The 24,729-nt window shown below is 34.3% G+C and overlaps 2 protein-coding genes across 2 annotated transcripts; one reads left to right on the top strand and one right to left on the bottom strand.

The window, feature by feature from the left end:
- Positions 1-3,881: 3,881 nt before the first annotated feature.
- LOC132302709 (type I inositol polyphosphate 5-phosphatase 12-like) lies at positions 3,882-14,365 on the top strand. The gene is made up of 11 exons (XM_059799636.1): positions 3,882-4,869; positions 6,796-7,048; positions 7,315-8,128; positions 8,620-8,744; positions 8,959-9,043; positions 11,100-11,265; positions 11,355-11,395; positions 11,494-11,761; positions 11,948-12,071; positions 12,143-12,503; positions 13,658-14,365. The coding sequence occupies exons 1-11, from the start codon at positions 4,071-4,073 to the stop codon at positions 14,021-14,023; spliced, it is 3,402 nt and encodes a 1,133-aa protein (XP_059655619.1). The 5' UTR covers positions 3,882-4,070; the 3' UTR covers positions 14,024-14,365.
- A 980-nt stretch (positions 14,366-15,345) lies between these two features.
- Positions 15,346-22,630, bottom strand: LOC132302719 (ankyrin repeat-containing protein At5g02620). The gene is made up of 4 exons (XM_059799644.1): positions 22,245-22,630; positions 21,033-22,151; positions 18,183-18,592; positions 15,346-16,626 (listed from the first exon to the last, which is right to left on the bottom strand). The coding sequence occupies exons 2-4, from the start codon at positions 21,490-21,492 to the stop codon at positions 15,766-15,768; spliced, it is 1,731 nt and encodes a 576-aa protein (XP_059655627.1). The 5' UTR covers positions 21,493-22,151; positions 22,245-22,630; the 3' UTR covers positions 15,346-15,765.
- Positions 22,631-24,729: the final 2,099 nt, after the last annotated feature.

Here is a 24,729-nt window from a genome sequence, read left to right as displayed (position 1 = left end):
TCTTTTTATGTCAATTAATAAATATTTTTTTATATAAATAAATAAATATTAAAATACTCAAACTCTTTGACAAGTTTCTGTATTTTATTCTGAAATTCAACTCTTTTTATATTAATTAATAAATACTGAAACTCTTTGACAGAACTTTTGTATTTTACTCTGGAATTCTAGATTTCTAGAATTCTCTATTTCTGTACTCCTTCCTCCTTCCTCCATTCCTTTATTTACAGGCTTCTTGGATGAATAGGATAATGACATGTGTCATTTTCTGATAATGACATAATCATAACTGGGCCGGGCCAGTTATATGGTGATAATTATCCATAAAAAATAAATAAAAATAAGAGTTTTTTTATAGAATATGATTGATTTTATTAGGTAATTTTTAGATTTTTATAAAAATTATAATTATCCATAAAAAAAAAACTAAAAATAAGAGTTTTATATAAAAGGTGATTGGATTTATTAGGTAAATTAGATTTTCTTTTATTAAAAAACTTGTAATAAATAAATAAATAGGTAATTTGTGTTATAGTTTAATATAAACTCTTTTAAAAACTCTTTTTATATCAATTAATAAATATTTTTTATTTTAATAGTTCTTGTCTAATTAGATTTACTTTTAGTAAAAAAAACTCAAAATAAATAGATAAATAGGTAATTTGTGTTTTAAAAACTCTTTAAAAACCTCATTTTGTATCAGTTAATAAATAATTTTTTATATTAATAATACTTGTCTAATTAGGTTTCCTTTTATTAAAAAACTCATGATAAATTGATAAATTGGTAATTTGTGTCAGAGTTTTATAGAAACTCTTTAAATATATTTTTGTGGATAAAGTTTTATTAATAATAAAATTGGTAATTTGTAATAGAATTTTATTGAAATTATTTTATTTTCTTTAAATATATACTTGTCTAATTAGTTTTAATTTTATTAAGATACTCATAATAAAAGCTAATCTGTGGTAGAGTTTTATAAAAATTATTTTATTTTATATATCAATTAATAAATATTTTTTATATTAATAAATCTTGTCAAATTAGATTTTCTTTTATTTAAAATGGATAATAATAAATAGATAAATTTGTTAATTTAAATTTTATAATGTAAATTTTACTGTTTTATAGATTTTTTTTTTTAGTAAAAATTCTTTTCATATCATTTAATAAATATTTTTTTATATAAATAAATAATGAAACTATTTACACATCTAATAATAATATAGATAAAAACTCTTTTTATATCAATTAATAAATATTTTTTTATATAAATAAATAAATACTGAAAACTCTTGACAGAGTTTTTGTATTTTACTCTGAAATTCAACTCAATTAATAAATAAATACTGAAATACAGCTTCTGTATTTTACTCTGGAATTCTGGATTTCTAGAATTCTTAATTTCTGTACCCCTTCCTCCTTACTCCATGCCTCTATTTATAGGCTTATTGGATGAATAGAACGATGACATGTGTCATTTTTTGATAATGACATAATTATAATTGGGCGGGGCCGATTATATTGTGATAATTATCTATAAAAAATAACTAAAAATAAGAGTTTTATATAGAATGTGATTGATTTTATTAGGTAATTTTTAGAGTTTTATAGAAACTATAATTATCCATAAAAAATAACTAAAAATAAGAGTTTTATATAGAATGTGATTGATTTTATTAGGTAATTTTTAAAGTTTTATAGAAGCTATTTTTATATTAATTAATAAATATTTTTTTATATAAATAAATAAATACTAAAACACTTTGCACATTTAATAATAGTATAGTCTTTTTTTTTTTTTTTTTTTTTTTTTTTTTTGTTTTAGTAAAAACTCTTTTCATATCATTTAATAAATATTTTTTTATATAAATAAATAATGAAACGCTTTACATATCTAATAATAATATAGATAAAAACTTTTTTTATATCAATTAATAAATATTTTTTTTATATAAATAAATAAATACTGAAAACTCTTGACAGAGTTTTTGTATTTTACTCTGAAATTCAACTCAATTAATAAATAAATACTGAAATACAGCTTCTGTATTTTACTCTGGAATTCTGGATTTCTAGAATTCTTAATTTCTGTACCCCTTCCTCCTTACTCCATGCCTCTATTTATAGGCTTATTGGATGAATAGAACGATGACATGTGTCATTTTTTGATAATGACATAATTATAATTGGGCGGGGCCGATTATATTGTGATAATTATCTATAAAAAATAACTAAAAATAAGAGTTTTATATAGAATGTGATTGATTTTATTAGGTAATTTTTAGAGTTTTATAGAAACTATAATTATCCATAAAAAATAACTAAAAATAAGAGTTTTATATAGAATGTGATTGATTTTATTAGGTAATTTTTAGAGTTTTATAGAAACTATAATTATCCATAAAAAATAACTAAAAATAAGAGTTTTATATAGAATGTGATTGATTTTATTAGGTAATTTTTAAAGTTTTATAGAAGCTATTTTTATATTAATTAATAAATATTTTTTTATATAAATAAATAAATACTGAAACACTTTGCACATTTAATAATAGTATAGTCTTTTTTTTTTTTTTTTTTTTTTTTTTTCGTTTTAGTAAAAACTCTTTTCATATCATTTAATAAATATTTTTTTATATAAATAAATAATGAAACGCTTTACATATCTAATAATAATATAGATAAAATTTTTTTTTTATATCAATTAATAAATATTTTTTTATATAAATAAATAAATACTGAAAACTCTTGACAGAGCTTTTGTATTTTACTCTAAAATTCAACTCAATTAATAAATAATTTATATATAAATAAATAAATACTGAAATACTGAAACTCTTTGGCAGAGCTTCTGTATTTTACTCTGGAATTCTGGATTTCTAGAATTCTCAATTTCTGTACCCCTCCCTCCTTCCTCAATGCCTCTATTTATAGGCTTCTTGGATGGATATGATGATAACATGTGCCATTTTCTGATAATGACATAATCATAATTGGGCGGGGCCGGTTATATTGTGATAATTATCTATAAAAAATAACTAAAAATAAGAGTTTTATATAGAATGTGATTGATTTTATTAGGTAATTTTTAAAGTTTTATAAAAACTATAATTATCCATAAAAAATAACTAAAAATAAGAGTTTTATATAGAATGTGAATGATTTTATTAGGTAATTTTTAAAGTTTTATAGAAGCTATTTTTACAAAAACTAATTTTATATCAATTAATAAATATTTTATTATATAAATAAATAAATACTGAAACACTGAAACACTTTGCACATTTAATAATAGTATAGATATAGATATAGATATATTATCTCAAAAAAAAAAAAAAAAAAAAAATTCTAAGAAAGATATTTATGTCAAAACAAAAGTGACTTAAACATCATTTGTTTTTGATGTAAAATATTTTTAAAAAATATTTTTTTATTTTTTTGGTGTTTGATTGTTGTTAAATATTTAAAAAGAAAAAAATATTAAAATTTAATAAAAATAACATATCTATTAATTTTTCGTAACTTATTTTATATATCCCGCCCGATTGAGCGGATCTTAATCTTGTAAACCTTTGTCAAACAATGAAAAAAATATTTTACTTCAAACAAATACAGCCTTAATTAGAATATTTTTTACAACATCCAGTTAAAGTAGAGGATAAAAGACTCCAAGGTTTTGACGTTCAGTCTTGTCCCACAATTGAGGACAAACATTTTCAGCTTGAGTTAAGATTATCTGCATTGGACGGTTGCGATCAGTTTGAGTTGGGATTATCTGCATTGCACAGTTGTGATCAAATCATCCAGCAGTTTGGTAGGGAAAAGGGCATTAAAGTCACAATCAATCGACATTTTTTAAACAAAGCGTTCCTGTCCGTACACTCCCAGCATGCTTCGCCACACTCCTCGCAATCCCATGCAACATCTTCCCCTCTCTCTCCTCTTTCTCTCTCCTCCCAATCGCCAATTTGTAGACTCTTTCTCTCTCTACCTCCATTTTTCTCTCTCTCTTCTTTCGTATGGTCCTGTTTCAATATTTCACTCTCTGACAACCTCTCTCTTCAAGAATGGACGATCGATTAGAAGACGACGACAGGGACGCATTGGCCGCCATCACCGATGCCCCACCGCACCGGAAATCTCAATCGTACAGCCAGCAGCTGCGGAACAACACCCCGAGCCACAACATCCACCACCGAGTTCGGAAGCACAGCTACGATGAAGACCAAATCCCGAAGAACATCGACCACGGTTACTACGAGTCCGACGACGACGATTTCTACCCCTACGCCACCGGAAGCGGCGGCAGGGACTCCGTCGGAGGTGGCATCGACGGTGGCCACATTGAGCAGAGAATATCCGTTGACAGCTCCAATGAGTCAGGGCAAGCGATGCCGGAGGTCATTGCGAAAGGTGGCGGCGCCGGAATCTTCAAGGTGCCCACGCGCGCCGCCGTGCATCCCGGCCGGCCGCCGTGCCTCGAGTTGAGGCCGCATCCGCTGAGGGAGACTCAGGTGGGGAAGTTCTTGAGAACGATTGGTTGTACGGACACACAATTGTGGGCGGGTCAAGAATCTGGGATTAGGGTTTGGAATTTCTCCTACGCGCACGAGGCGGGGATAGGGATGGGCGGTAGGGCGAGGAGAGGGGACGAGGATGCAGCACCGTTCCACGAATCAGTTAATACTCCGCCCACCATGTGTTTGATAGTTGATTCAGGGTGTAAACTGGTTTGGAGTGGACACAAGGATGGAAAAATTAGGTCTTGGAAGACTGATCAGCCTTTGGATGATAATCCTTTCAAGGAAGGTCTCTCTTGGCAGGCTCATCGCGGCCCCATTCTTTCCATGGTGATGACTTCTTATGGTGAGTCATTTTCCCAATCAACAATTTGGTGTTTGTAATCTCAAACTGAGACAATATGCTCTCTCTAACCCATCAAAGATGGAGAATTTAAGCTTGAGCTGTTATCCACTTGCATATTATAAGTCCAAATCCAAATTTTAACTACTTATAATAGAATATTGTTGTTGTTGTTTTTTTTTTTTTTTTTTTTTTTTTGGGAAATTGATTAATTCATGTAATTATACGAGTGGCCAGGCATTTGCTCATAACAGGTACCGGTTTGAGCAACGCCAAAAAACTTTTACCTCCTATTAGTTGCAATTTTTTTAGAGATTAATTTAATATAAACATGCAAAATTGAATGTCTGTATAATTGTGGTCTCTCCCGCCATTGTGGCCAATACTAAAAGGAGAAAGTCTCTCAAGTTGCAACAAAGGGCGCGGAGAGTTTTGTGGAAGATACTAAAAAACAGAAGCACTAGTGATAACTATAGATAGAAGGATATTGAGTGATGTTAATATTATTTTGGTCACGACTATCACAGTTAAGGAATTTGTTTTCTTCATCTTCGCTTGCTTTTATAGTTGATATAAATAGCAGGAGCTGCAGGACTACTTTGTGAATACTAGTTATTATGAAGCAGAAAATTTTTAGTAACTTCATAGGAATTATTGTTATCATAAAGATTTTTATTTATTTATTTTTAGAAAGATATCATGCATGATAAACAAAATGAAGAATCTGTACAACCTACAAGGGGCATACCTAGGAAAGAACAGAGGATCATCATCCGGACCACCCAACTATCAAACAAAACAAAGAAAATAGGAAACCAAAAAAGGCTCTTAGACAGATACCAAACAAGAGCCAAAGATATAAAAAACAGCAGCACAGATACCAAAGACCAAACAAGGCAAATAAACCAAAGACAAAATAGCTTAAACTATCTGATCCGCCAAAGCAGAGAAAACCTGGAATATGCTTTCCTTCAAGCTCAACTGCAATCATAAAGATTATAATTGTATAATTTTTATTTTTATTTTTTATTGTTGACTCCCTTTCATTGCATATTATGCAATTCAGGATTTGCTGTATCATTGTGCTTGTATTGTGTTCTATCTTATCTCATGTCCGTATCTGTGCTGTATGTGTAACTGATTTGGTTTGATCATTCATACTGAACAACCATGTGTTCTCTCTCTTTGTATCTAGAGAACTAACCAAAATTGGGGAATTCGTATCTAATCTAGTGGGGCTTCTAAATAACTAACATGCAAAATGACAATAGCTTATGGTAGCTGTTTGATCAGATGAATTGTAGCCAAATCATCAACTTTTTCTTGATTGATAGATGCCATGATACATGTCTCTCTATGTTGATGTTTCCTGAGCCTAGGGTGTTATGTACTTTGCGGTTTTCCGTTTTGTGTCTTGATGTGGTGCTATTAGTTTATCTCCTTTATGTTTAGGATAAGTGAAATCAAGGTAAAAGATGGAAATGCTCTTCTTTCTATTACTTGTTTTAATATAGGATCATTTAGTGTAATATACATGAAAGTTTGCATATTTCCGACCATAATGCCTTCATAATTACTTGAAGTTGACATGTTCAACACAAGTGCATGTATCTGGTTGTTGTTTATTATTAAAAGCTCTCAGGAACTAAGCTCCATTTGCATCATCTTTATTGCTGGTTCATGCACGTTGATGGTGCTAGAATACGCCTTATAATTCACCCTGTCCCTTAAACAACCTTGAGATGGTCAAGTTGGCACTATTTGGTTAAAATGTTGCAGTATCCAACTAGGCACTTATCAATGGCTTAATTTTTATAGATTCGGACAAAAATGAACCATAAACATAAGACAAATAACTTTCAAATCTGTCAGACATTATGTAGTTCAATTTCACTCGTGTCAATTTTAACTACTATTGCTTTGATCCAGGTGATCTATGGTCAGGTTCTGAGGGTGGTATTATTAAGATCTGGCCATGGGAAGCCATTGAGAAATCTCTCTCTTTATCGCCAGAGGAAAGACACATGGCTGCTTTACTAGTGGAGAGGTCAGCTATTGATCTTCGGAGCCAAGTCACTGTTAATGGTGTCTGTAATATATCTTCTTCAGATGTAAAGTGTTTATTATCTGATAACATCAGAGCTAAAGTATGGGCAACTGGGTCTCTATCCTTCTCATTGTGGTAAGTTTGCACTTCAGATACTGTCCTCTGTAAGTTTGATATTGTTCGGCTTAAGTGGATAAGAACTCGGCCCTGGTGCCTCATGAAGCATCAGGTTAACAGCCTCTTCAAAAATCAATATTATACATGCAAGAAAATTCTTTCTTATATCAATCAATAGAACACCTCAAGAAAGCATCATAGTTTTTTGTGCCTTCTTGCTTGTAAGGAGCTTTTACACTTCATTTATCCAATCTTAATTATCCTGATTGTTGGCTATTTTGTAGGGATGCTCGTACAAGGGAACTCTTGAAAGTATATAATGTAGATGGTCAGATTGAGAATCGAGTCGATATGTCAGCAGTGCAAGATCAAGCATCTGAAGATGAGATGAATGTAAAGTTTGTTTCTAAATCGAAAAAGGAGAAATCCCAAGGTATTAGCTTTTTGCAACGGTCACGTAATGCTATAATGGGAGCTGCAGATGCTGTTCGTCGAGTTGCAACAAAGGGCACAGGGACGTTTGTGGAAGATACTAAGAAAACAGAAGCACTAGTGATAACTATAGATGGACTGATATGGAGTGGATGTTCAAATGGCTTAATTGTTCAATGGGATGGTAATGGCAATCGTTTGCAAGATTTTCATCACCATCCTTTTGCTGTACAATGCTTTTGCACTTTGGGGTCACAAATATGGGTAGGCTATGCGAGTGGTATGGTCCAGATGTTAGACCTTGAGGGAAATCTGATTGCAGGATGGATTGCTCATAATAGTCCTGTGATAAAATTGGTAGTTGGGACTGGTTATGTTTTTAGCCTGGCTACACATGGTGGTATACGTGGATGGAACATCATATCTCCTGGACCTCTTGACAACATACTTCGCTCAGAATTGGCTGGAAAAGAACAAATGTACACAAGGCAAGAAAATGTTAAGATTTTAGTTGGTACCTGGAATGTTGGTCAAGCAAAAGCCTCTCCTGAGTCACTTATGTCATGGCTGGGTTCTGCATCATCAGATGTTGGCATTGTTGTTGTTGGGTTGCAAGAAGTGGAGATGGGCGCAGGTTTTCTTGCAATGTCTGCAGCAAAAGAAACTGTACGTGAGATCATCTTCAAAACATTTTGTTGTCATTTCCCTTGTGGAGCAACTTCACTTTAATCGTATATTAAATTTAGAATTAAAGTCAAAAGAAATTAATTGAAAAGGCCAACACATTTTATGTGCTTTAAGTTGGTGAAATATTTCCATCTGAATTTTCTTTTCTTTTGTTGACTGAACTTCCTGTGATACTCTAGAAACCAGCACATTTGTCATTTGAATATGTTTACAATTCCTACCATGATATATTGACTCCAAGGCATCTAATATTATTACTTCTAGTTATTCTACCGTTTCACTTATGTGGTGCACTTTCTGTAAGGGTGGACTGTAGACTGGATGTTGCACACACACCACAAGTGGGAACTTTTGCTTTTCAGGGAATAAGTCCCTACTACAGAAAAGTGAAATTTTTCTTCCAAAAATTAATCTTTTTTCTCCATTTTTTGTATACTTATATCAATTGATTAATTTTACGCCAATTGTAGGTAGGACTCGAAGGGAGTGCTGTTGGGCAGTGGTGGCAGGACACAATTGGAAAGACCTTGGATGAAGGATCAACTTTTCAACGTGTAGGATCTAGGCAGCTGGCAGCATTGCTCATAGCTATCTGGTACTTCCTTATCACCGAAGTTCTTTTAGTGACCTCTTTTGTTTCTATGTTAAACATGGAACCTGTTACAACATAGTGATACACAATAAAGCCTCTCATCTCCTTTTAAACTGTCTTTGATCTGGCATCTTTCTCCCTTCCAAAAGACGTCCTAAATGCTTCTGCCCTTTTATACTGCTTCATCTTAATGTTATGCCTGACATTTGTTGCCTAGGGTTAGAAAGGATCTTAGAACGAATGTTGGCGACCTTGATGTTGCAGCAGTTGCGTGTGGCTTAGGGCGAGCAATTGGTAATAAGGTATGATTGTCTTCCTTCACAAGGCTCATTTTTCATGCACTGTGGGGAGTTAGATATCCTTAATTTAGTTAGGGAAGAAAATGAAAGCAGAGAAGTTTGGAGATTCTTAGCTCATTTTCTTTCATTCAAATTCTAATCGTTATGACCTATTGATATGTAAAGCTTGCTTGTGGCTTACTGCTATTCGGCATTGGCAATCCTGTCTCACTGTCAATTGCTAATCAGATTCACTTACAGTATGGCTGTACTACTATGTATAAATATAGTTTATATCATTCTTAGCAAGTTTGGGAATGTTGGTAAGAGTATTTAAATTTTTATTTGTTAATTTCTTGCATCATGCTAGTAGTTATATTATTTTTCCTTACAGTGCACTCTCGTGGAAATTACATGTGCTGTCATGGACCTTAAGCATATTACTCTCTCTCTCTCCATTTAGTTAAGCCACTGTTTTGTTTGCAGATTTAGGGAAATGAAAAAATAATGCTAAAGAAATCATTTTCATTTGTTTTAGTTACCATGGAACCATGAGAGGGAGGGGGGAAAGGAAAATGAAGGGAGGAGGAAAGCCACTTTCGTTCGTGCCCATGATAACCCTTTCTCTGGAAATGAGAGCAAAGGAGGATGGAATCAGCTTTCCTTCTTTTTTACATTTTTACCCTTAATTATTAAAGTGTATAGTGGTTAAATCAAGCAATAGCCCTTCCCTTCCTCATTTTCTTTCTACTCAACCAAACATTATGGGAGGAAGGCTTATTACTTTCCCTAGGGAGACCTTCTTATACCTCTTACATCCTCTTCCTTCCAATTTTTTCACTTCTTTTGTTCCAAAGATAGAACAAGGGACAAAATTTTAATTTTTTTTGTGTCATTTTCCCTTTCATTTTTCAAAATTGAGATTTGAAAAATGTATAGTTTCTTATTCAAGTAGAGTAGAAAATGTATGGTATTTTTTTAACCTTTTCTTTTCCTTCCTTTCCCTCATTAAATCTGCAAACCAAACTGAGCCTAACCAACCTAAGCTTTCTGGTGGTTGTGATTATGATCTGAAATCATTTGACATACCATTTTACCTCTGTTTCTTCTGCTAAGAAAAATTGAAATTGGGTATTCAAGGCATTCAGATGCACTTCTGCAACATGATTTCTCTAAGGGTCCATTTGGTTAAAGGGAAACTAATATGGGAAAGTGAATTGGATGAAAAGAATTAAATTTTCCAACATGCATTTGATTAGTATGAAGATATTTCAAGAAAGTTATGGGTAATTTCTATGTCATAGTCTGGAATGCATGAAACTTACAAGAAAATAATGGGTATTATTGTAAATTTTCCTGTGGTTTTTGTACGAAAATTATATGGGAACTTATCCAAAGTAATAATAATAATAAAATTTACAGGAAGATTGGTGCTTATGGAAAATTACATACCCTCAAAAAATTTCTTTTCCTGCTATCCAAATATCTGCAGTGTTTAAAAATTTCCATTTCCTTTCCTTTCTTGCTATTTCTATCTGATCTGACGGAGCCTAATAGAGTGGACAACAGAACTAGAGCAGAGTGCATCCTGGCGGGTGCTCTAGGGTGCATCTAATAATCCAGATAACATTGAATGATAGAAGTGGGGTAAAGAGAATTCAATCAGTTATTCTTTCCACTGTTCTCATTCTTCTCTAGTATCTGTCCCTTTTGATCTACTCGTTTGACTGAATCAAAGAATGATACAGCCCTGCTCTAAAGTTGATATTATCAAAATAGTCATATCTTTGCTACATGTTATCACAAGTATATTGTTCTAGTAGCTTGATCCAATATATTTAATATTTCTGTTTCTCTTTTTTCCTTTTGTGTGTGTGTGTGTGTGTGTGCGGGAGGGGGGGGAGGGGGTTTGTGTTATGCTCTAGGTTTGAATTTTTGTAAGTAAAGATCATGAAAAGAAATATTTATTAATTTTGTGTGAGAGTAGAATGTGGGAACTTGTATTTTTTTTTCTTGTTAATCATTTTGTTATATATTTTTTCAAATATCATGAATTACATGGCTACATTTCTTTGAGCAGGGCGGTGTCGGTTTGAGATTAAGAGTTTTTGATCGGATAATATGCTTTGTGAACTGTCACTTTGCTGCACATCTGGAAGCGGTCAATCGCCGTAATGCTGATTTTGATCATATTTATCGAACAATGGTTTTCAGCCGATCATCTAACCTCCTTAATACTGCTACTGGTATGGTGCCATACCTTTTCTTGTCTTGCTCTCTTACCTTTTTTGTTTGCTTCGTTCTTACAGCTTACCATTGGTGTTCTCTGTTGCAGTTGGCGCCCCACCTTCTGTTCAAATGCTTCGTGGTACAAATGTATGTGCAAATTTTATTTGGTATTGCTGAGGTCAATTTAGTTTCTTGCATTATTTTGATCACCGGCTTTGAGTGACAAGGTCTTGTTGCTACAACAGATTCCGGGAATCGCTCCTGAAGAGGGGAGGCCTGAGTTAGCCGAAGCTGACATGGTCATATTTTTTGGTGATTTTAACTATCGGCTTTTCGGAATATCTTATGATGAAGCAAGGGATTTTGTTTCACAAAGAAGCTTTGATTGGCTTCGAGAAAAGGATCAACTGAGAGCAGAAATGAAATCTGGTAAAGTTTTCCAAGGGATGCGCGAGGCACTCATCAGATTTCCTCCAACTTACAAGTTTGAAAGGGGAAAAGCGGGTTTAGGAGGTATGATGTAGTATTAGTGGTATTAATATTTCCCTCAAATGTTTTATCAAGCTGGTTCAGAATGAAATGCGAGTCTAGGAGTTAGGAACACCAAAACAATTGGGATTTCATTCAGAGGGTTTCTCTTCAACCATGAGTTCCTTAAAAAAAATTTAACTATGAATATTCTCTGCCAATTCTGTACAGGATATGATTCAGGGGAGAAGAAGCGCATTCCAGCCTGGTGTGATAGGATACTATATCGTGACAATCGTCCGGATGCAGCATCACAGTGCGGTTTAGAGTGTCCCATTGTGTCTTCAATTATTCAGTAGGTTTCGTGGTGGGGTTGTTTCCTGTTAGTCTTTCTTGTTCTGCTTTAAGACATGTTATTTTTGGCAGGTATGAGGCTTGCATGGATGTGACAGAAAGTGATCACAAACCTGTCCGGTGCAAATTCGATTGTGAAATTTCCCATGTTGATAGGTCTATACGGAGACGAGAATTTGGAAAAATTGTCAAATCCAACGAACAGATCGCTTCTTTGCTTGAAGAATTAAGTTATGTTCCAGAAACAGTAGTTAGTACCAACAACATAATCCTTCAAAATCAAGAAACATCCGTTGTACAAATCACCAACAAAAGTGAGAAAGACAAGGCTATATATCAAATCATATGTGAAGGTCAGTCCACCATCAAGGAGGATGAACAGGCATCAGATTATCGTCCAAGAGGTTCCTTTGGTTTTCCACGTTGGCTTGAGGTAATGTATCTTACTATCCATTGGATGCTAATGCTACTTTATCTCAAAACTTTGGATTCACGTTTTAGAACTTTAACATAAAGCACAATGGAGAAGTTATTTCTTGTTGTACACCTTATTGAAAAGGAAGCCATGCCTTTGAAAATTGCTAATTTCCCTTCTGTTACCATTACAAAATTATCATCCCTCAGTCCCTACCTCGGAGCCCGCTTTCAAATAGAACTTACAATTTGCCACAACTGCCATTCTTACAAAAGAACTTTTATAAGGAAAATTGATGCAGTTTGGCTATCCCAAACAGCAAGTGGACGATTGAGTGTTCCTTTTTCTTTTTGTTTCTTTTCTTTTCCCGGTACTTAGATTGTTCCTTTTTTACCCGCTCCTCACACTAGGGAATGTTCCAGCACTTGTTCAGTACTTTTGGGAATTCATTTGCTAACATAAATAGAAGAGATTTAATTCTACCAGCCTGTTAAATGTTCTATACATCGTTCTCATTTTTCAATCTAGAAGAGATTTCTATCTGTGCTTGTTAATCTACGCATAAACATAAACAAACAATGGCTGAATCACCAAGTATTTCGAGAAGCTCAATTTTGAGAGTTATGACACCATAGTTCCATGGTTTGATCTGAACATCCATTTATAGACAATCAACGTCAGGAGATTGTGACCACAGTTTGGTAGCTAAATCTGCTTGTTCACGTGGCTGATTTACCAAGTGCTTGAAGTATAGTTGGGAGAAGCTCATCTAAAGAGAGTTTTGACACTATACTTCCAAAGTTTGATCTATGGTACCAACTATTAGACATTCAATCATCAGGAGTTCGTAATAAAACTTGCTCGCTGAATCTGCTTTTGATCTTTATTATGCAGTCAGACAGACTGTTTGAAAAATCTTTGCGCTATATATCCGGTTTTAACATACCTATACATAGGATCATATATCTAGTAGAAATTTCTGATTTCTATAAAATATCACAATTGAGAAGTGTGTGATATATCAATGATACTGTTATGGCAGTCTTATTAGTTTTTGGGAAATGTTGGATCTCTCTTGGAGATACTGCAATGATACTGACATGGAGATTTTCTTGCCTCTGCCCACCATGATAACCTCCTTTTTTTTTTTTTTTTTTTTTTTTTGGGTTTAGGTCACACCAGCAGCTGGCACAATCAACCCTGATCAATCTATCGAGGTCTCAGTACATCATGAAGATTTCCACACCCTGGAGAAGTGTGTGGATGGGATCCCACATAGCTGGTGGAATGAAGACACCCGAGATAAGGAAGTGGTTTTGCTGGTCATTGTACGAGGCAATCGCTCCACCGAGACAAGAAATCATCAAGTTCTAGTCCGTCACTGCTTCTCAGCCAAGGCAGTCCGGAATGATTCAAAGGGTAACAGTTATAGAAGAACTCAAGGAAATTCTCACGGAGGTTCCCAGCGGTCTGCGGTTCGGCACTATAGCGATGTCTCAGATAATGATGATGACTTTCGAAGTCTGCGTGGTCCTTGAAGGTACAACAAATGGATGAATATTCGGCAGAAATGGATGCATGCATCGGATGAGGAGGTAGCGTTGAGGGAATGCTATCTGATGCCAAGATTCATTTTCCTCTTCGGACTACGCTGGGTCAGTCTCTTGATGTAAATACTCATGGTACAGATTTAATTCATTCATCATCACTTCTTGTGTTTAGTATCAGGTCCATTTTTTTTTTTAATTCTTTTAACTGTATTCTTTTCTAGTCAAAACACATTGTAATTTTCTTGGACAAACTGTTTGTTCAATAATGTAAAGAAAAGGAAATATTACAAGCAGCAGAAGGAAGGTGTCTAGATTGTTGAACAAGTAAAATTTCTTTTCTGCTCATGCTGTTGATTTCATTAATAATTTCTGGATCTACATGCAGGAAAATTACCTCCTCACTAGCGAATGAAGTTTGAACAATTCAAAACTTCCAAATTTGTTTACCTAAATTGATCAAACTCTTTTTAGATTCATTCCATTTTCTTCATTTTACCTACATTAATCTAACTAACTCTCTAGCTTCATTCCATTTTCTACATTTTTCTGTATTTATTTTTTATTGACAGGTATGACGTCCATCTTGTCCAACACTCAATTTTTACTTTTGAGAGGGTTATAGTTTGACAATCACAAGGCCCTTTATCAATATGAGCATCAATTCTATCTTCTGAGTTAACGGTCACCTACTTTATTCTAAATTAAATTTTAGACAGCTTGCGATGTGTCACGTCAACTAATAATTTAAAATACTTGAAAGAATCATACTTTAAAAAAACACAAAAACACATCTTAATGTGGTAAATTATAAGACAGATCTTGAAAAAAAAAAAAAAAAAAAAAAAAAAACCCACATCAATATTTTAACAATTCAACTTATAATAACGTAAACAAATTATTTATTTATTTTTCTTAGTTGGTACTCACGTATTCATGCTTTCATTGAGGCTTGAACCCTAATCTTCCTTTGAGAAGTAAGAACTTAATACCACATATCCATTGACTCATTGTTTAACGTAGTAAAAAAAAAAATATACATTCAACTTAGAGGATCTTGTCCTAAACATTAAACCACTCCAGAAAATCTAAGCTGCCCATGAATCAGATTCTTTACTGCTGGATCATAGAAAAATGTTAATCTGGAGCATGATCCATAAACTCAAATTCTATAATGGAAGAATATTATTAGAAAAGTCTACTTCACAATCCCTGCTACTTGATGACATTGCTCTCCCACTGAGCAAAATGTTGACATAGACAAGTCTTGCCAAATCAAACTAACAGAAAATGGTAGTTTGAGAAAATGAGCATGAAGAAATAAACTATTAATATAAATATATATATATTATATAATAATCATTGGTCAATACAACATTTTCTCATAGAAATGGCTTACATGTAGACACTTACCTACAAATAAGAATATCATATCAGTAATTGGCATCCTCAGGCCACACTTCCACAATCCAATGTGGAAGTCCTCACAATCAACCAACTAATATTTGGATTGTATGACCTCTGCACAACATTAATACTATGGGAGATTCAACAGGTGAAGAGAACCAAGGTGACTATACTATCTTCACCTGATGTACTGAACCAAATAAGGCTCAAATCTACAACCGAACAGCGGTCACGAGAGCAGAACAGCAACTACTTGCTGCAAGATAGATAGGTGAACAGAATGCCATCCAATCTTCTTTTCTGCTTCTCCTGAATTTCTTTTGCTCTTAAAGTGCATACATCCTCTTATATTTTTCGTTCAAAAGCTCAGGATCTGATGCCATAGACATTGAGAAAGAACGGGACAACGTCTCACCTCTCCTTATATTCCTCATCTTTGCTGACTCCAACCTTTGCCGAATGACACAATAGCACATCGAGCCAATTGTAGTGAGCATGATTGTGCTACCAATTACTGTTGCAGTCACAGCAAGCCACCTTTCTTTTGAACCCACCACAACATAGGTGAGAGAAATGAAAGCAACAGAAATACAGAGGCAAGCCAACCACATGACCTTGTTTATCACAAACATGAGTTGCCTCTTTGCCTTCTCTTCTATCACTACCACAGAAGTCTGGACTACAACAACAGCCAGGGAGATGAATAAAGCCATGCTGTCAAACAATATGAAAATTATGAAAGCTGCATTTTTTGCTATGTGGGCTTGCCCAAGTGAAAAACCATCTGTTTTCTCCTCGACGTACTGGCCAGGTACAGTGAAGATGGCTGCAAAAGCAACAGTCGCAATGAGAACAGCAACCACAGTTGCTGAGTTTATGGCATTGTTGAGGCCACTGATGTGGAGCTTCTTTAGTTTACTTGCAATTTTCCGAACCCTAACACCGGTTTGACGGGTCTGTTGGAGTTGAGACTGAACGTCATGTTTTATGTCACTGACAGTTTGCTTGAGCTGCTTTGCTGGATTGGGGGGTTTACCTTGATCTGCAGAAGTGGTAGCCCCTGCTTCTCTTAAGACAGTGACAAGTTCTGGAGTACCAAACTTTTCTGCAATATCAAGTGGGGTCTCCCCAGCCTTGTTAATTGCATTGATGTTAATGCCCTCAACAGATAGTAGACACTTTACAATCTGCAATAAAATAAAGATGATTGTCGATTGTGTGAAAGTCACACTGTAAATTAGGCCTAAAGATATAACAACGATCTTCACATTATATACTCAAGAGATCATTCGCTTTGGCTGATATTCTATACCAATAAGCTGAGCTTCACCAACGGGCCATTGGCCTAGCGGTATCAGCCTCTTACTTCCCAAAGGGAGGTCAGAGATTCAAGTCTTAGAAGAGACAAGTGTGTGTAAGTACCAACTAGGAAAAATAAAAGTAAAAAAAGTAAGCTGAGTTTCATCTTATACATGAAATCCCCTATGATTTAGCTTTGAGATACTTCTCTTTAACCAACTCTTATGATTCACTGACAAGTGCTTTGGCAAGATATAAAATTCAACAAGTTCATTCTAAAAATCTAGACATTGGTAAGTTTTTATGTAAGAATCACAGACTTGTTGATGTCAACCAGAGTTCCGAAAAACTCGTGACAATTTAAGCAGTATAATGCGTACTTGAACATCATACATCACAGTTAATACGTAGTTGAACACGAAAAGCTGGTGACAATACATAGTTGAACACTAAATAAGTGACTTACTAGGTCATATGATAGGAATGAATGATACATTGTACATTTCTCTAGGATATGTAAGGGGAAAGGGAAAAAAAAAAAATGTCCACTGATTTTGGTCTTCTTTAGTTAAGCATTAGGAATATGTGTTACAACCAAGTGGCAATAAAATGACACACTAACAATGAACTTCTTTTTTTTTTGACACCAAAGGTTGCGTAAAGATTCTGAAATGCATGGACTACCACCCAACATGAATTTAAGCTGAAAATCTTAAAGTGAAATTTTCAATTTTTAAAAAATGATTTATGTTGTTGGTTGAGTTTTGAGCTCAGATAATCAAACAAGTATTTAATTTCCCTGTTGTTGTGGAAGAGCAATTACCAATACATGTTTAAGTTCTACTTTCACATAATTTATACACAAGTACCACAAGTTTGGTACCTTGCCATGTTAACACTATATTAAACAATCACTAAGAGCGTTGGTAACTGAGGCTACTTGCTGATGAAAATCTCACCAACCACAGAAGCATGGTAGAGCCGGTTATAAACTAACCACTTGCCAAATAAACCACTTGAGAGAAGTCACTTTGTGAAAATAGTGCTGAAGTTTAGGTCATGATCTACTCTGCACCTTTTAGCACCCTTGATGAACGAGGACCACATTAGATAAAGACATAAATTTGGGTTTCTGATGTGAAAAACCCAGTATGCATTCAACTCCAACAAGACATAACAAACAAATTAATTATTCTTCTTCCGAACTTTTATTCATTTTATTTCATTATAAGTTGAAAAAGTTAGCAATACATTCAGTATTTGGACCATCTAATATCAATAAAATCTAGGAAGGATTTGCAGGTTACCGGCTCAGAGTTGCATAAGATTTTAAAATATCAACTACATGTAAATTCTTAAATAGCAAATCTTGACGAGATTTGACACAAAGTTCACAAGATAAATGATTTTTTATTTTTTAAAAAGACAGGGAATGTGGAAATACCTGAGTACGGCCCTTCCTTGTTGCAATATGCAGTGCCGTGTTACCCTTGCTATCTTCCAAACTCAAAACTGCCAGGTCAGGTTTAATCAATTCAAGCACAATATCCACATTTTGCCCTTTGACAGCCATGAGCAGTGCAGTTTGACCTTTCTTATCGGTCCTAAAACCAATACTTGGATCCTTCCTTAACAGGGATTTCACCACTTCCAAGTGGCCCATCCTTGCTGCCGAATGGAGCACAGTCTTACCATTGTTTCGGGCTATCTTAGCAAGATTTTGGTCAGCTTCTAGAAGCAAATCCACTGCTTCAATGTGTCCTTGGGCTGCAGCTGTGTGTAAAGCAGTAGAATTCGATGGATCTGTGGTCATGACCAGGTTGGGGAAGGAACTCAAAAGTTCCTTTAGTACCTCTGGAAAATCATGCCAAAGAAATGTTTTAGCAAATTAACGCAACATCCCCTCTGCATAAATGAACTAAATAATCTTTGGTGTACATTGCATTAAATGTGGATGGAAAAAGCCACAGGGAAGTTCTACTTCAGCAAGATTTTATATCAACACAAGTCTTCAACCTAAATTCAACAAAGTTAGATCTCTAAAAATGTTTTAGGTTTTCCATACAAGGGTATTTTAACTCAATCATGAAACCAGTATCAAAGTGATTAAGATAAAGCAACAAATAATACACAAGATGTATTTCATCTCACTGACAACTTGAAGCAATAAAGAAAAGAGAAAATAAAGGCTTTCTATTGTTCTACAAAAAAAAACTTTATAGCAGAAACAAACTCTATTATTAATAATCACGATAACAGACAAAAAACAATGAACATTGATCAGAGTGGCACAAAACTGCATGATAAGTTTAGGAATCATGTCTTTGAATGAAGTTCTCTAGATAACAAAAAGAACCAAAGGAATTAAAAAAAAAAAAAAGTGTCACAAACGGAACAAGAAACACATTTTTATATTCATATCCAGAAAATTGCAAAACTATATTATCATGCACGCTTGAAGGAACAACTATGTTGTTCAACACAAGTTTCAACTCAGCAAATGACAAAGAAAAAATCCAATTATGCTTTGGAAATCCGGCGGATGAAATAATTCCCTTATGTTCTATGTAACATTGAAATAAATATATTTTGTGTCATATGGCATTTTATATGAAAAGAAATGAAAGCATGAAATATCGTACAATCAGATGGAATTTTTTTTTAAGGTTTGGAAGTAATTGGGTGATGGAGTGCTTTAATTGACTGATTTGTTTAAGTAGAACTTATAGACCTGGCAGATGCCTGAGAAATGGAGAAAAATATGAATAATGTGATTCATAGTTGCACCAACTATTATGGTATTAAGCTTATAAACCAAAGAAAGTTTGAGAGGGGTTACTTTAATGAAGATGACACGAGGCAACAGAATTAGAAAATCAATTTGATTTTATCCCTGAAAGTTCTATGATTGAAACTACTCTCTACTATAGCAATTGGCAGGAAAAAAAGAAGAAAAAGAACACAGACATAAAAAGTAAGACCTGCACACCATATAAATTATCTTAGACAAACAATATGATGGGGTTGTTGGGGAGACAATACAGAGGGTTTTAAAGAGAAATGACTCAAATGAGCATCCATTAGATACACTGATGTGATTTAAGGGGACTTGGAGAAGGGGTCAGGACAAACAACGGATATATACTTCAAAATCTAGAGAGTCTTCTTACTAAGTATGACTGAATATATGAAGTGAAAATTTGGTAAAATTATGAGTAAAAATGAAGGTTTACAGAAACTTTATACCCAAGAGAGGCTTGCTTTTTCAATCAAATTCACACTCTCGCACTGCCTAAATCAAGTGAAAAGCACGGTTACAAGTTTTCAAAATATATAGTAACAAGGCAAAAGAAACATCCACTCAGGACTTGCATTTCTCCACTTGATGAGCAAACTTAGCCACTCGATAGCCAGCTCCATTAGCAAGATGCCTAAGACACTGGATTGGACATGCGAGAACTATCTTTCCATAACATTTGCATCACTGATAATCAACTCAACCTTTATATGCATTTGTTGACTGTCTTTCCATGCTCAATCTCTATATGTATTTTTCAAGATACAAAAAGCAAATTTGAGAACTCTTGGTAAAATGCTCAAGATGCCCGATGAGGTGATAAAAAACTCGGGCTATTAAGCGCAAGAATGTGGTTTTGAATCCTAAGAGCAGCCATTTTGTGCCAATAATGACAAAAGGTTAAGCCTGTATCCAGTTCCCCTCCTAGCACTCTGATTAATGAGGAACAAACTGGATAATTAGGACACTTCCACAGCAGCAAGTTTGTGGCAGCAAAAGGCAATGAAAATTCATCCTTTCAAAGAAGTGTGTATTAACAAAGTATACAAGCCTTGTGCTCCAAGGACGCTATTAATGCAGATGCTCCTATACAATTATCAGAATCAACTTTGTTCCACCAACAGTCAACACAATCCAGCTTAACAAAACAAAAGCTTTTATCCCAACAATTTATGAATAATAGATGGTGTCTGTATTAAAAAAGAGAAATCAAGAACAAGACTGGATTTTCAAAATGACAACAGAGTTTGTGGTAGCTAAAGGCACCGGAGATCGACATTATTTTTTAAGAAGTGTTCAATTATTTTAAACATAGTAATATTAATCCTGTGCTCTGAGCACACAATTAATGCAGATGCTTATACAATTTTTAGAATATAAATTGTTCCACCAACACAACCAAACTCAACAAAAACAAACCTTTAAGTCCCAACAATTTCTAGACAACAAGTAGAGCCTATATTAAACAGAGAATAAAGGACATGATTGAATTCTTACCGAGATGACCCTGCTTTGCTGCAATATGAAATGAATCATAGCCATTCTTGGCTGCAATAGATGCAGTTTGAAGGTCCAAATGTTTCAAGAACTCTCCAACAACTAGCGCATGCCCATTCTCCGCGGCAACATATAGGGCAGTCTCCCCCTCCAGGTTCTGCTTTGATAGCAAATCCTTCACTCCATTAGTATCACACTTCTGAAAAATTTCCCTAATTCTAGTCAAATTCCCACCTCGAGCAGCCAGATGAAGTGGAGAGTCGCCTCTTTTCCCAGGTGACTCCTTGCTTTTCTTCCTCTCACCGCCAAAGCTGAACTGCCTCTCCATCACTATCCGAAAGCTCTTCTGCTTCTCCATCAAACCGCGAAAGCTCTTCTGCTTCTCCATCACCCCACCGCGAAAGCTCTGCTGTTTCTCCATTGTTGCAGGTCGGAAACTGTTCTGTTTCTCCATGATCATGCACAAATTTTGCAGAAATCTAACGAAATACCAACAACAAACTCTCCCTTCAATTCAGAACCACAACTTTTTTTGAGCTTCAAGAGCTCAAAAACTACTTATTTTCCGCCATGATCGGACACAGTTTTTGCAAATATCTCAGCAAATCTCAATAAAATAACTTCTTTCCAGTTAAAACCCCAGTTCTTACATACAAGGTCTTTAACCAAATGAAAATACCCAATTCAGAGATCAAAAAACCCTTGTCCCTCACAAACTTTCACCTCAATTTTTGATGCAAAAAAAATGGAAAGCTGTAACTCACTGCTTTATATAGAACTAAAAAAGAACTAGTTTCATAACTTAAAATGATTGCTAAGTACCTTTATGCTGGCCAGGAAATCAAGACAAATCTTCCACTATCATTCCAGGCCTCAAAAGAACCTTTCTTTTATGGAATCGTCAAAACCAGAAACTTACCAATAGCTTTCCAAATTAATGGTATCACCACCGCAAAAGCCCCAAATTTGACCAGATTCAGAGCTGAAAGCTCACCCACTAAAGCTTATAAGCTCAAATTGGGAAAAACCTTAGCAACAGAACAAACCCATCTAGATTCTTTGCTAAAAAAGCCCTAAAAGCAACAATAAACAGTAATTTTTTTGGACATGCAACAAACCCTGCAAAAAGAGCAAATACCCAAATCAGGACCAATCTTCCTCTATCATTCCAGAACTCAATAATTTCAGAATCATCAAAACATAGATACTTACCTAAAGCGCTTTCCAAATGAATGGTATAATGGTCTCAGCCCTAGAAAAGCCCCAAAAATGACCAGATTCAGAGCTGAAACCTCCATTCCACTGAAGCTTATAAGCTCAAATTGGGAAAAAACCTCAGCAACAGAAAAAACCCATCTAGATTATTTGCCCAAAAAGCCCTAAAAGCAACAATAAACAGTTAATTCTTTTGAAATGCAACAAAACCCTTCAAAAAGAGCACATACCCAACACAACCCACATGTGGTGTTGATAAAATACTTGATAATTTAAAACTAGTTTGCTGAGAAAAAACAGAGTTGTTTATTCTGCTTTCTGTTTATTTGTTCCTCTTTAATCCTTGGTATGACAAAATGGGACCACGTTCAGATTAACAAACACTATTAACAGTGGCCGCCATTGATGTTAACGTTAGAAAAGCACCAAAAATACAAAAGATGAAGTGGGCATTTGAGCATGTATGGTAATGGTGGGTGTGGGTGCCACAATGTGGGGGCAAGAGAGGATAATTGACTCCAACCAGAAAAGCAGAACAAACAAAGGAAGCCACGACAGAAACATGATAATCACAGAGAGAGAATCGAATCCAGTAACGCCAACCCTCGTGGCCTAAATGCCCAATAGAGAGTCTTGGTCATACACGACGAGTGCGAGTGGTCATCAATCATGGCTTTCTAAGTTTCCAGATTAATAGTATACCAATAATTGTTTTGTTAGTGGAAAAGTAATAATAATAATAATTATTATTATTATTATGTGCGTGTGTGTATCTTATGGAAGTTTCATTATTGTGTGAACCCACTTCATAACCCATTTCATCTAACAATACTGTTAGACGACTCTAGAAGTAAATATTTTATATGGAAAAATCATTTGTTTCTTCTTTTTCTTTTTCCGTTGTTGGTTGTTGAATTTTTAAAAACAACTTAATATATAATTATGAGAAGTGTATATTATATGCTCATATAAGCATTTTATATTAGCCTACAAATGCCCTGGCGTAACCCTACCACCAACTTCAATGGGTTTGCTGGAACATGAATAATCTCCAATTTCGGCAAACTAGTATGTGCATTTCTATGTAACTTGTTTGGGTTGTGGCTTAAATTTTATGTGAAAAATTGCATTTTGAATAAGAAAAGGGTTGGAATGGTTATTTGGAGAAGTAAAACCAGTTATATTTTATTAAAATCGGTTGCACTTGATATATGCGGGAAGTAGTTTCGTTTTCCGTTTTGAAAACTCAAATCCTTTTGGAGTAAGGTCTATCATTTGAAAAGGAAGTAGTGACATATTAGTTGTGATGAAGATGTTAACATCCAATAGAATTTGACATTTTGACCTAATGTGGAGACTGATGAGTTGTGGGTCAAATTCTTGTAAGAAATTGCATTATGAAAAAGTGATACTAGTTGCACTTAGGCATAATGGTTGGAATGTTGATTCCAAAAAGTTTAACCAGTTGCACTTTATCGGAACAGACTGATATGTGCAGGAAGCAATTTTCTTTTCCGTTTTGAAAGTTCGAAAACTTGTGGAGCAAGGTTGAACATTTAGGAAGGAAGTTGTGCCATATTATGTGGTGAGTCGGACATTGGCATAAACAATAACATCACATGGTGGGGCTTACACTCCAAATCAAGTAAACCCCTGTTGGACATTCAAATGTTGCATCTCTATTCATATAAATTTATATGTATATTATATGCGTCTAAATATACATACACATTCTATGTTGTTTTATATGTACGTATATATACATGTGTTTATAATTATATAAAAATGACTTGTTTGGGAACACAGGTTAAAGGTGTAGTTTCAAAAATGACTTCCAACCAAAAAAAAAAAAAAGGTTGCCATTTTTGGTTTGTAAATTAATATTTTTTTTGTTAAAAAAATGTCATTTTTTGGTTCGTATATTATTTTTTCCTCAAGAAATTATACACATGACCACAAAAAAATGTTGAAAACATTTTACATGCTACCAATTGTTTAAAATTCTTGCATTAAATTTCAAGTTTTTCATTAATTTTCTTTTCTACATTTTATAGCATTATCTCCTCAGTCCTCACCATCAAGTGGTAGACAAGACACCACCCAAATAAAGTCATGAATCATGATAATCTTATTTAGCTTAATAAACACGTTGGATACAATTTCAGCTCATCTTGTTCTTCCACCAAGGACTCATGGAATCAAACAAAGGTGGGCCAGTTCAAGTATTTATATTTTATACCAATATTATATTACCAAAAAATTATTGTATTATCTAGGTTCTAACTTATGTACCATTTAGTCTTTTTAGTAATTAGGGGTGCAATTCAGATGAGTTAGGATCAACTCATATCACCTTTAATCCAAGTTCAATATTTTGAATTTTTGGACTTAGGTTATAGTAATAATAGGTTGATCTCGAGTCAGTCTTGGATTGAGTTACTCATGTGCATAAGAAAAAAATATACATATAAAAAATTGAATG

The sequence above is a fragment of the Cornus florida genome, unplaced genomic scaffold (genome assembly GCF_030987335.1).
Source record: "Cornus florida cultivar Cherokee Brave unplaced genomic scaffold, ASM3098733v1 CherokeeBrave_3.0.0_Hap2_Chr01, whole genome shotgun sequence".
NCBI classification, from domain to species: domain Eukaryota; kingdom Viridiplantae; phylum Streptophyta; class Magnoliopsida; order Cornales; family Cornaceae; genus Cornus; species Cornus florida.
The sequence above is the reverse complement of the archived record's forward strand: the minus strand, read 5'-3'. Positions and strand labels throughout refer to the sequence as shown.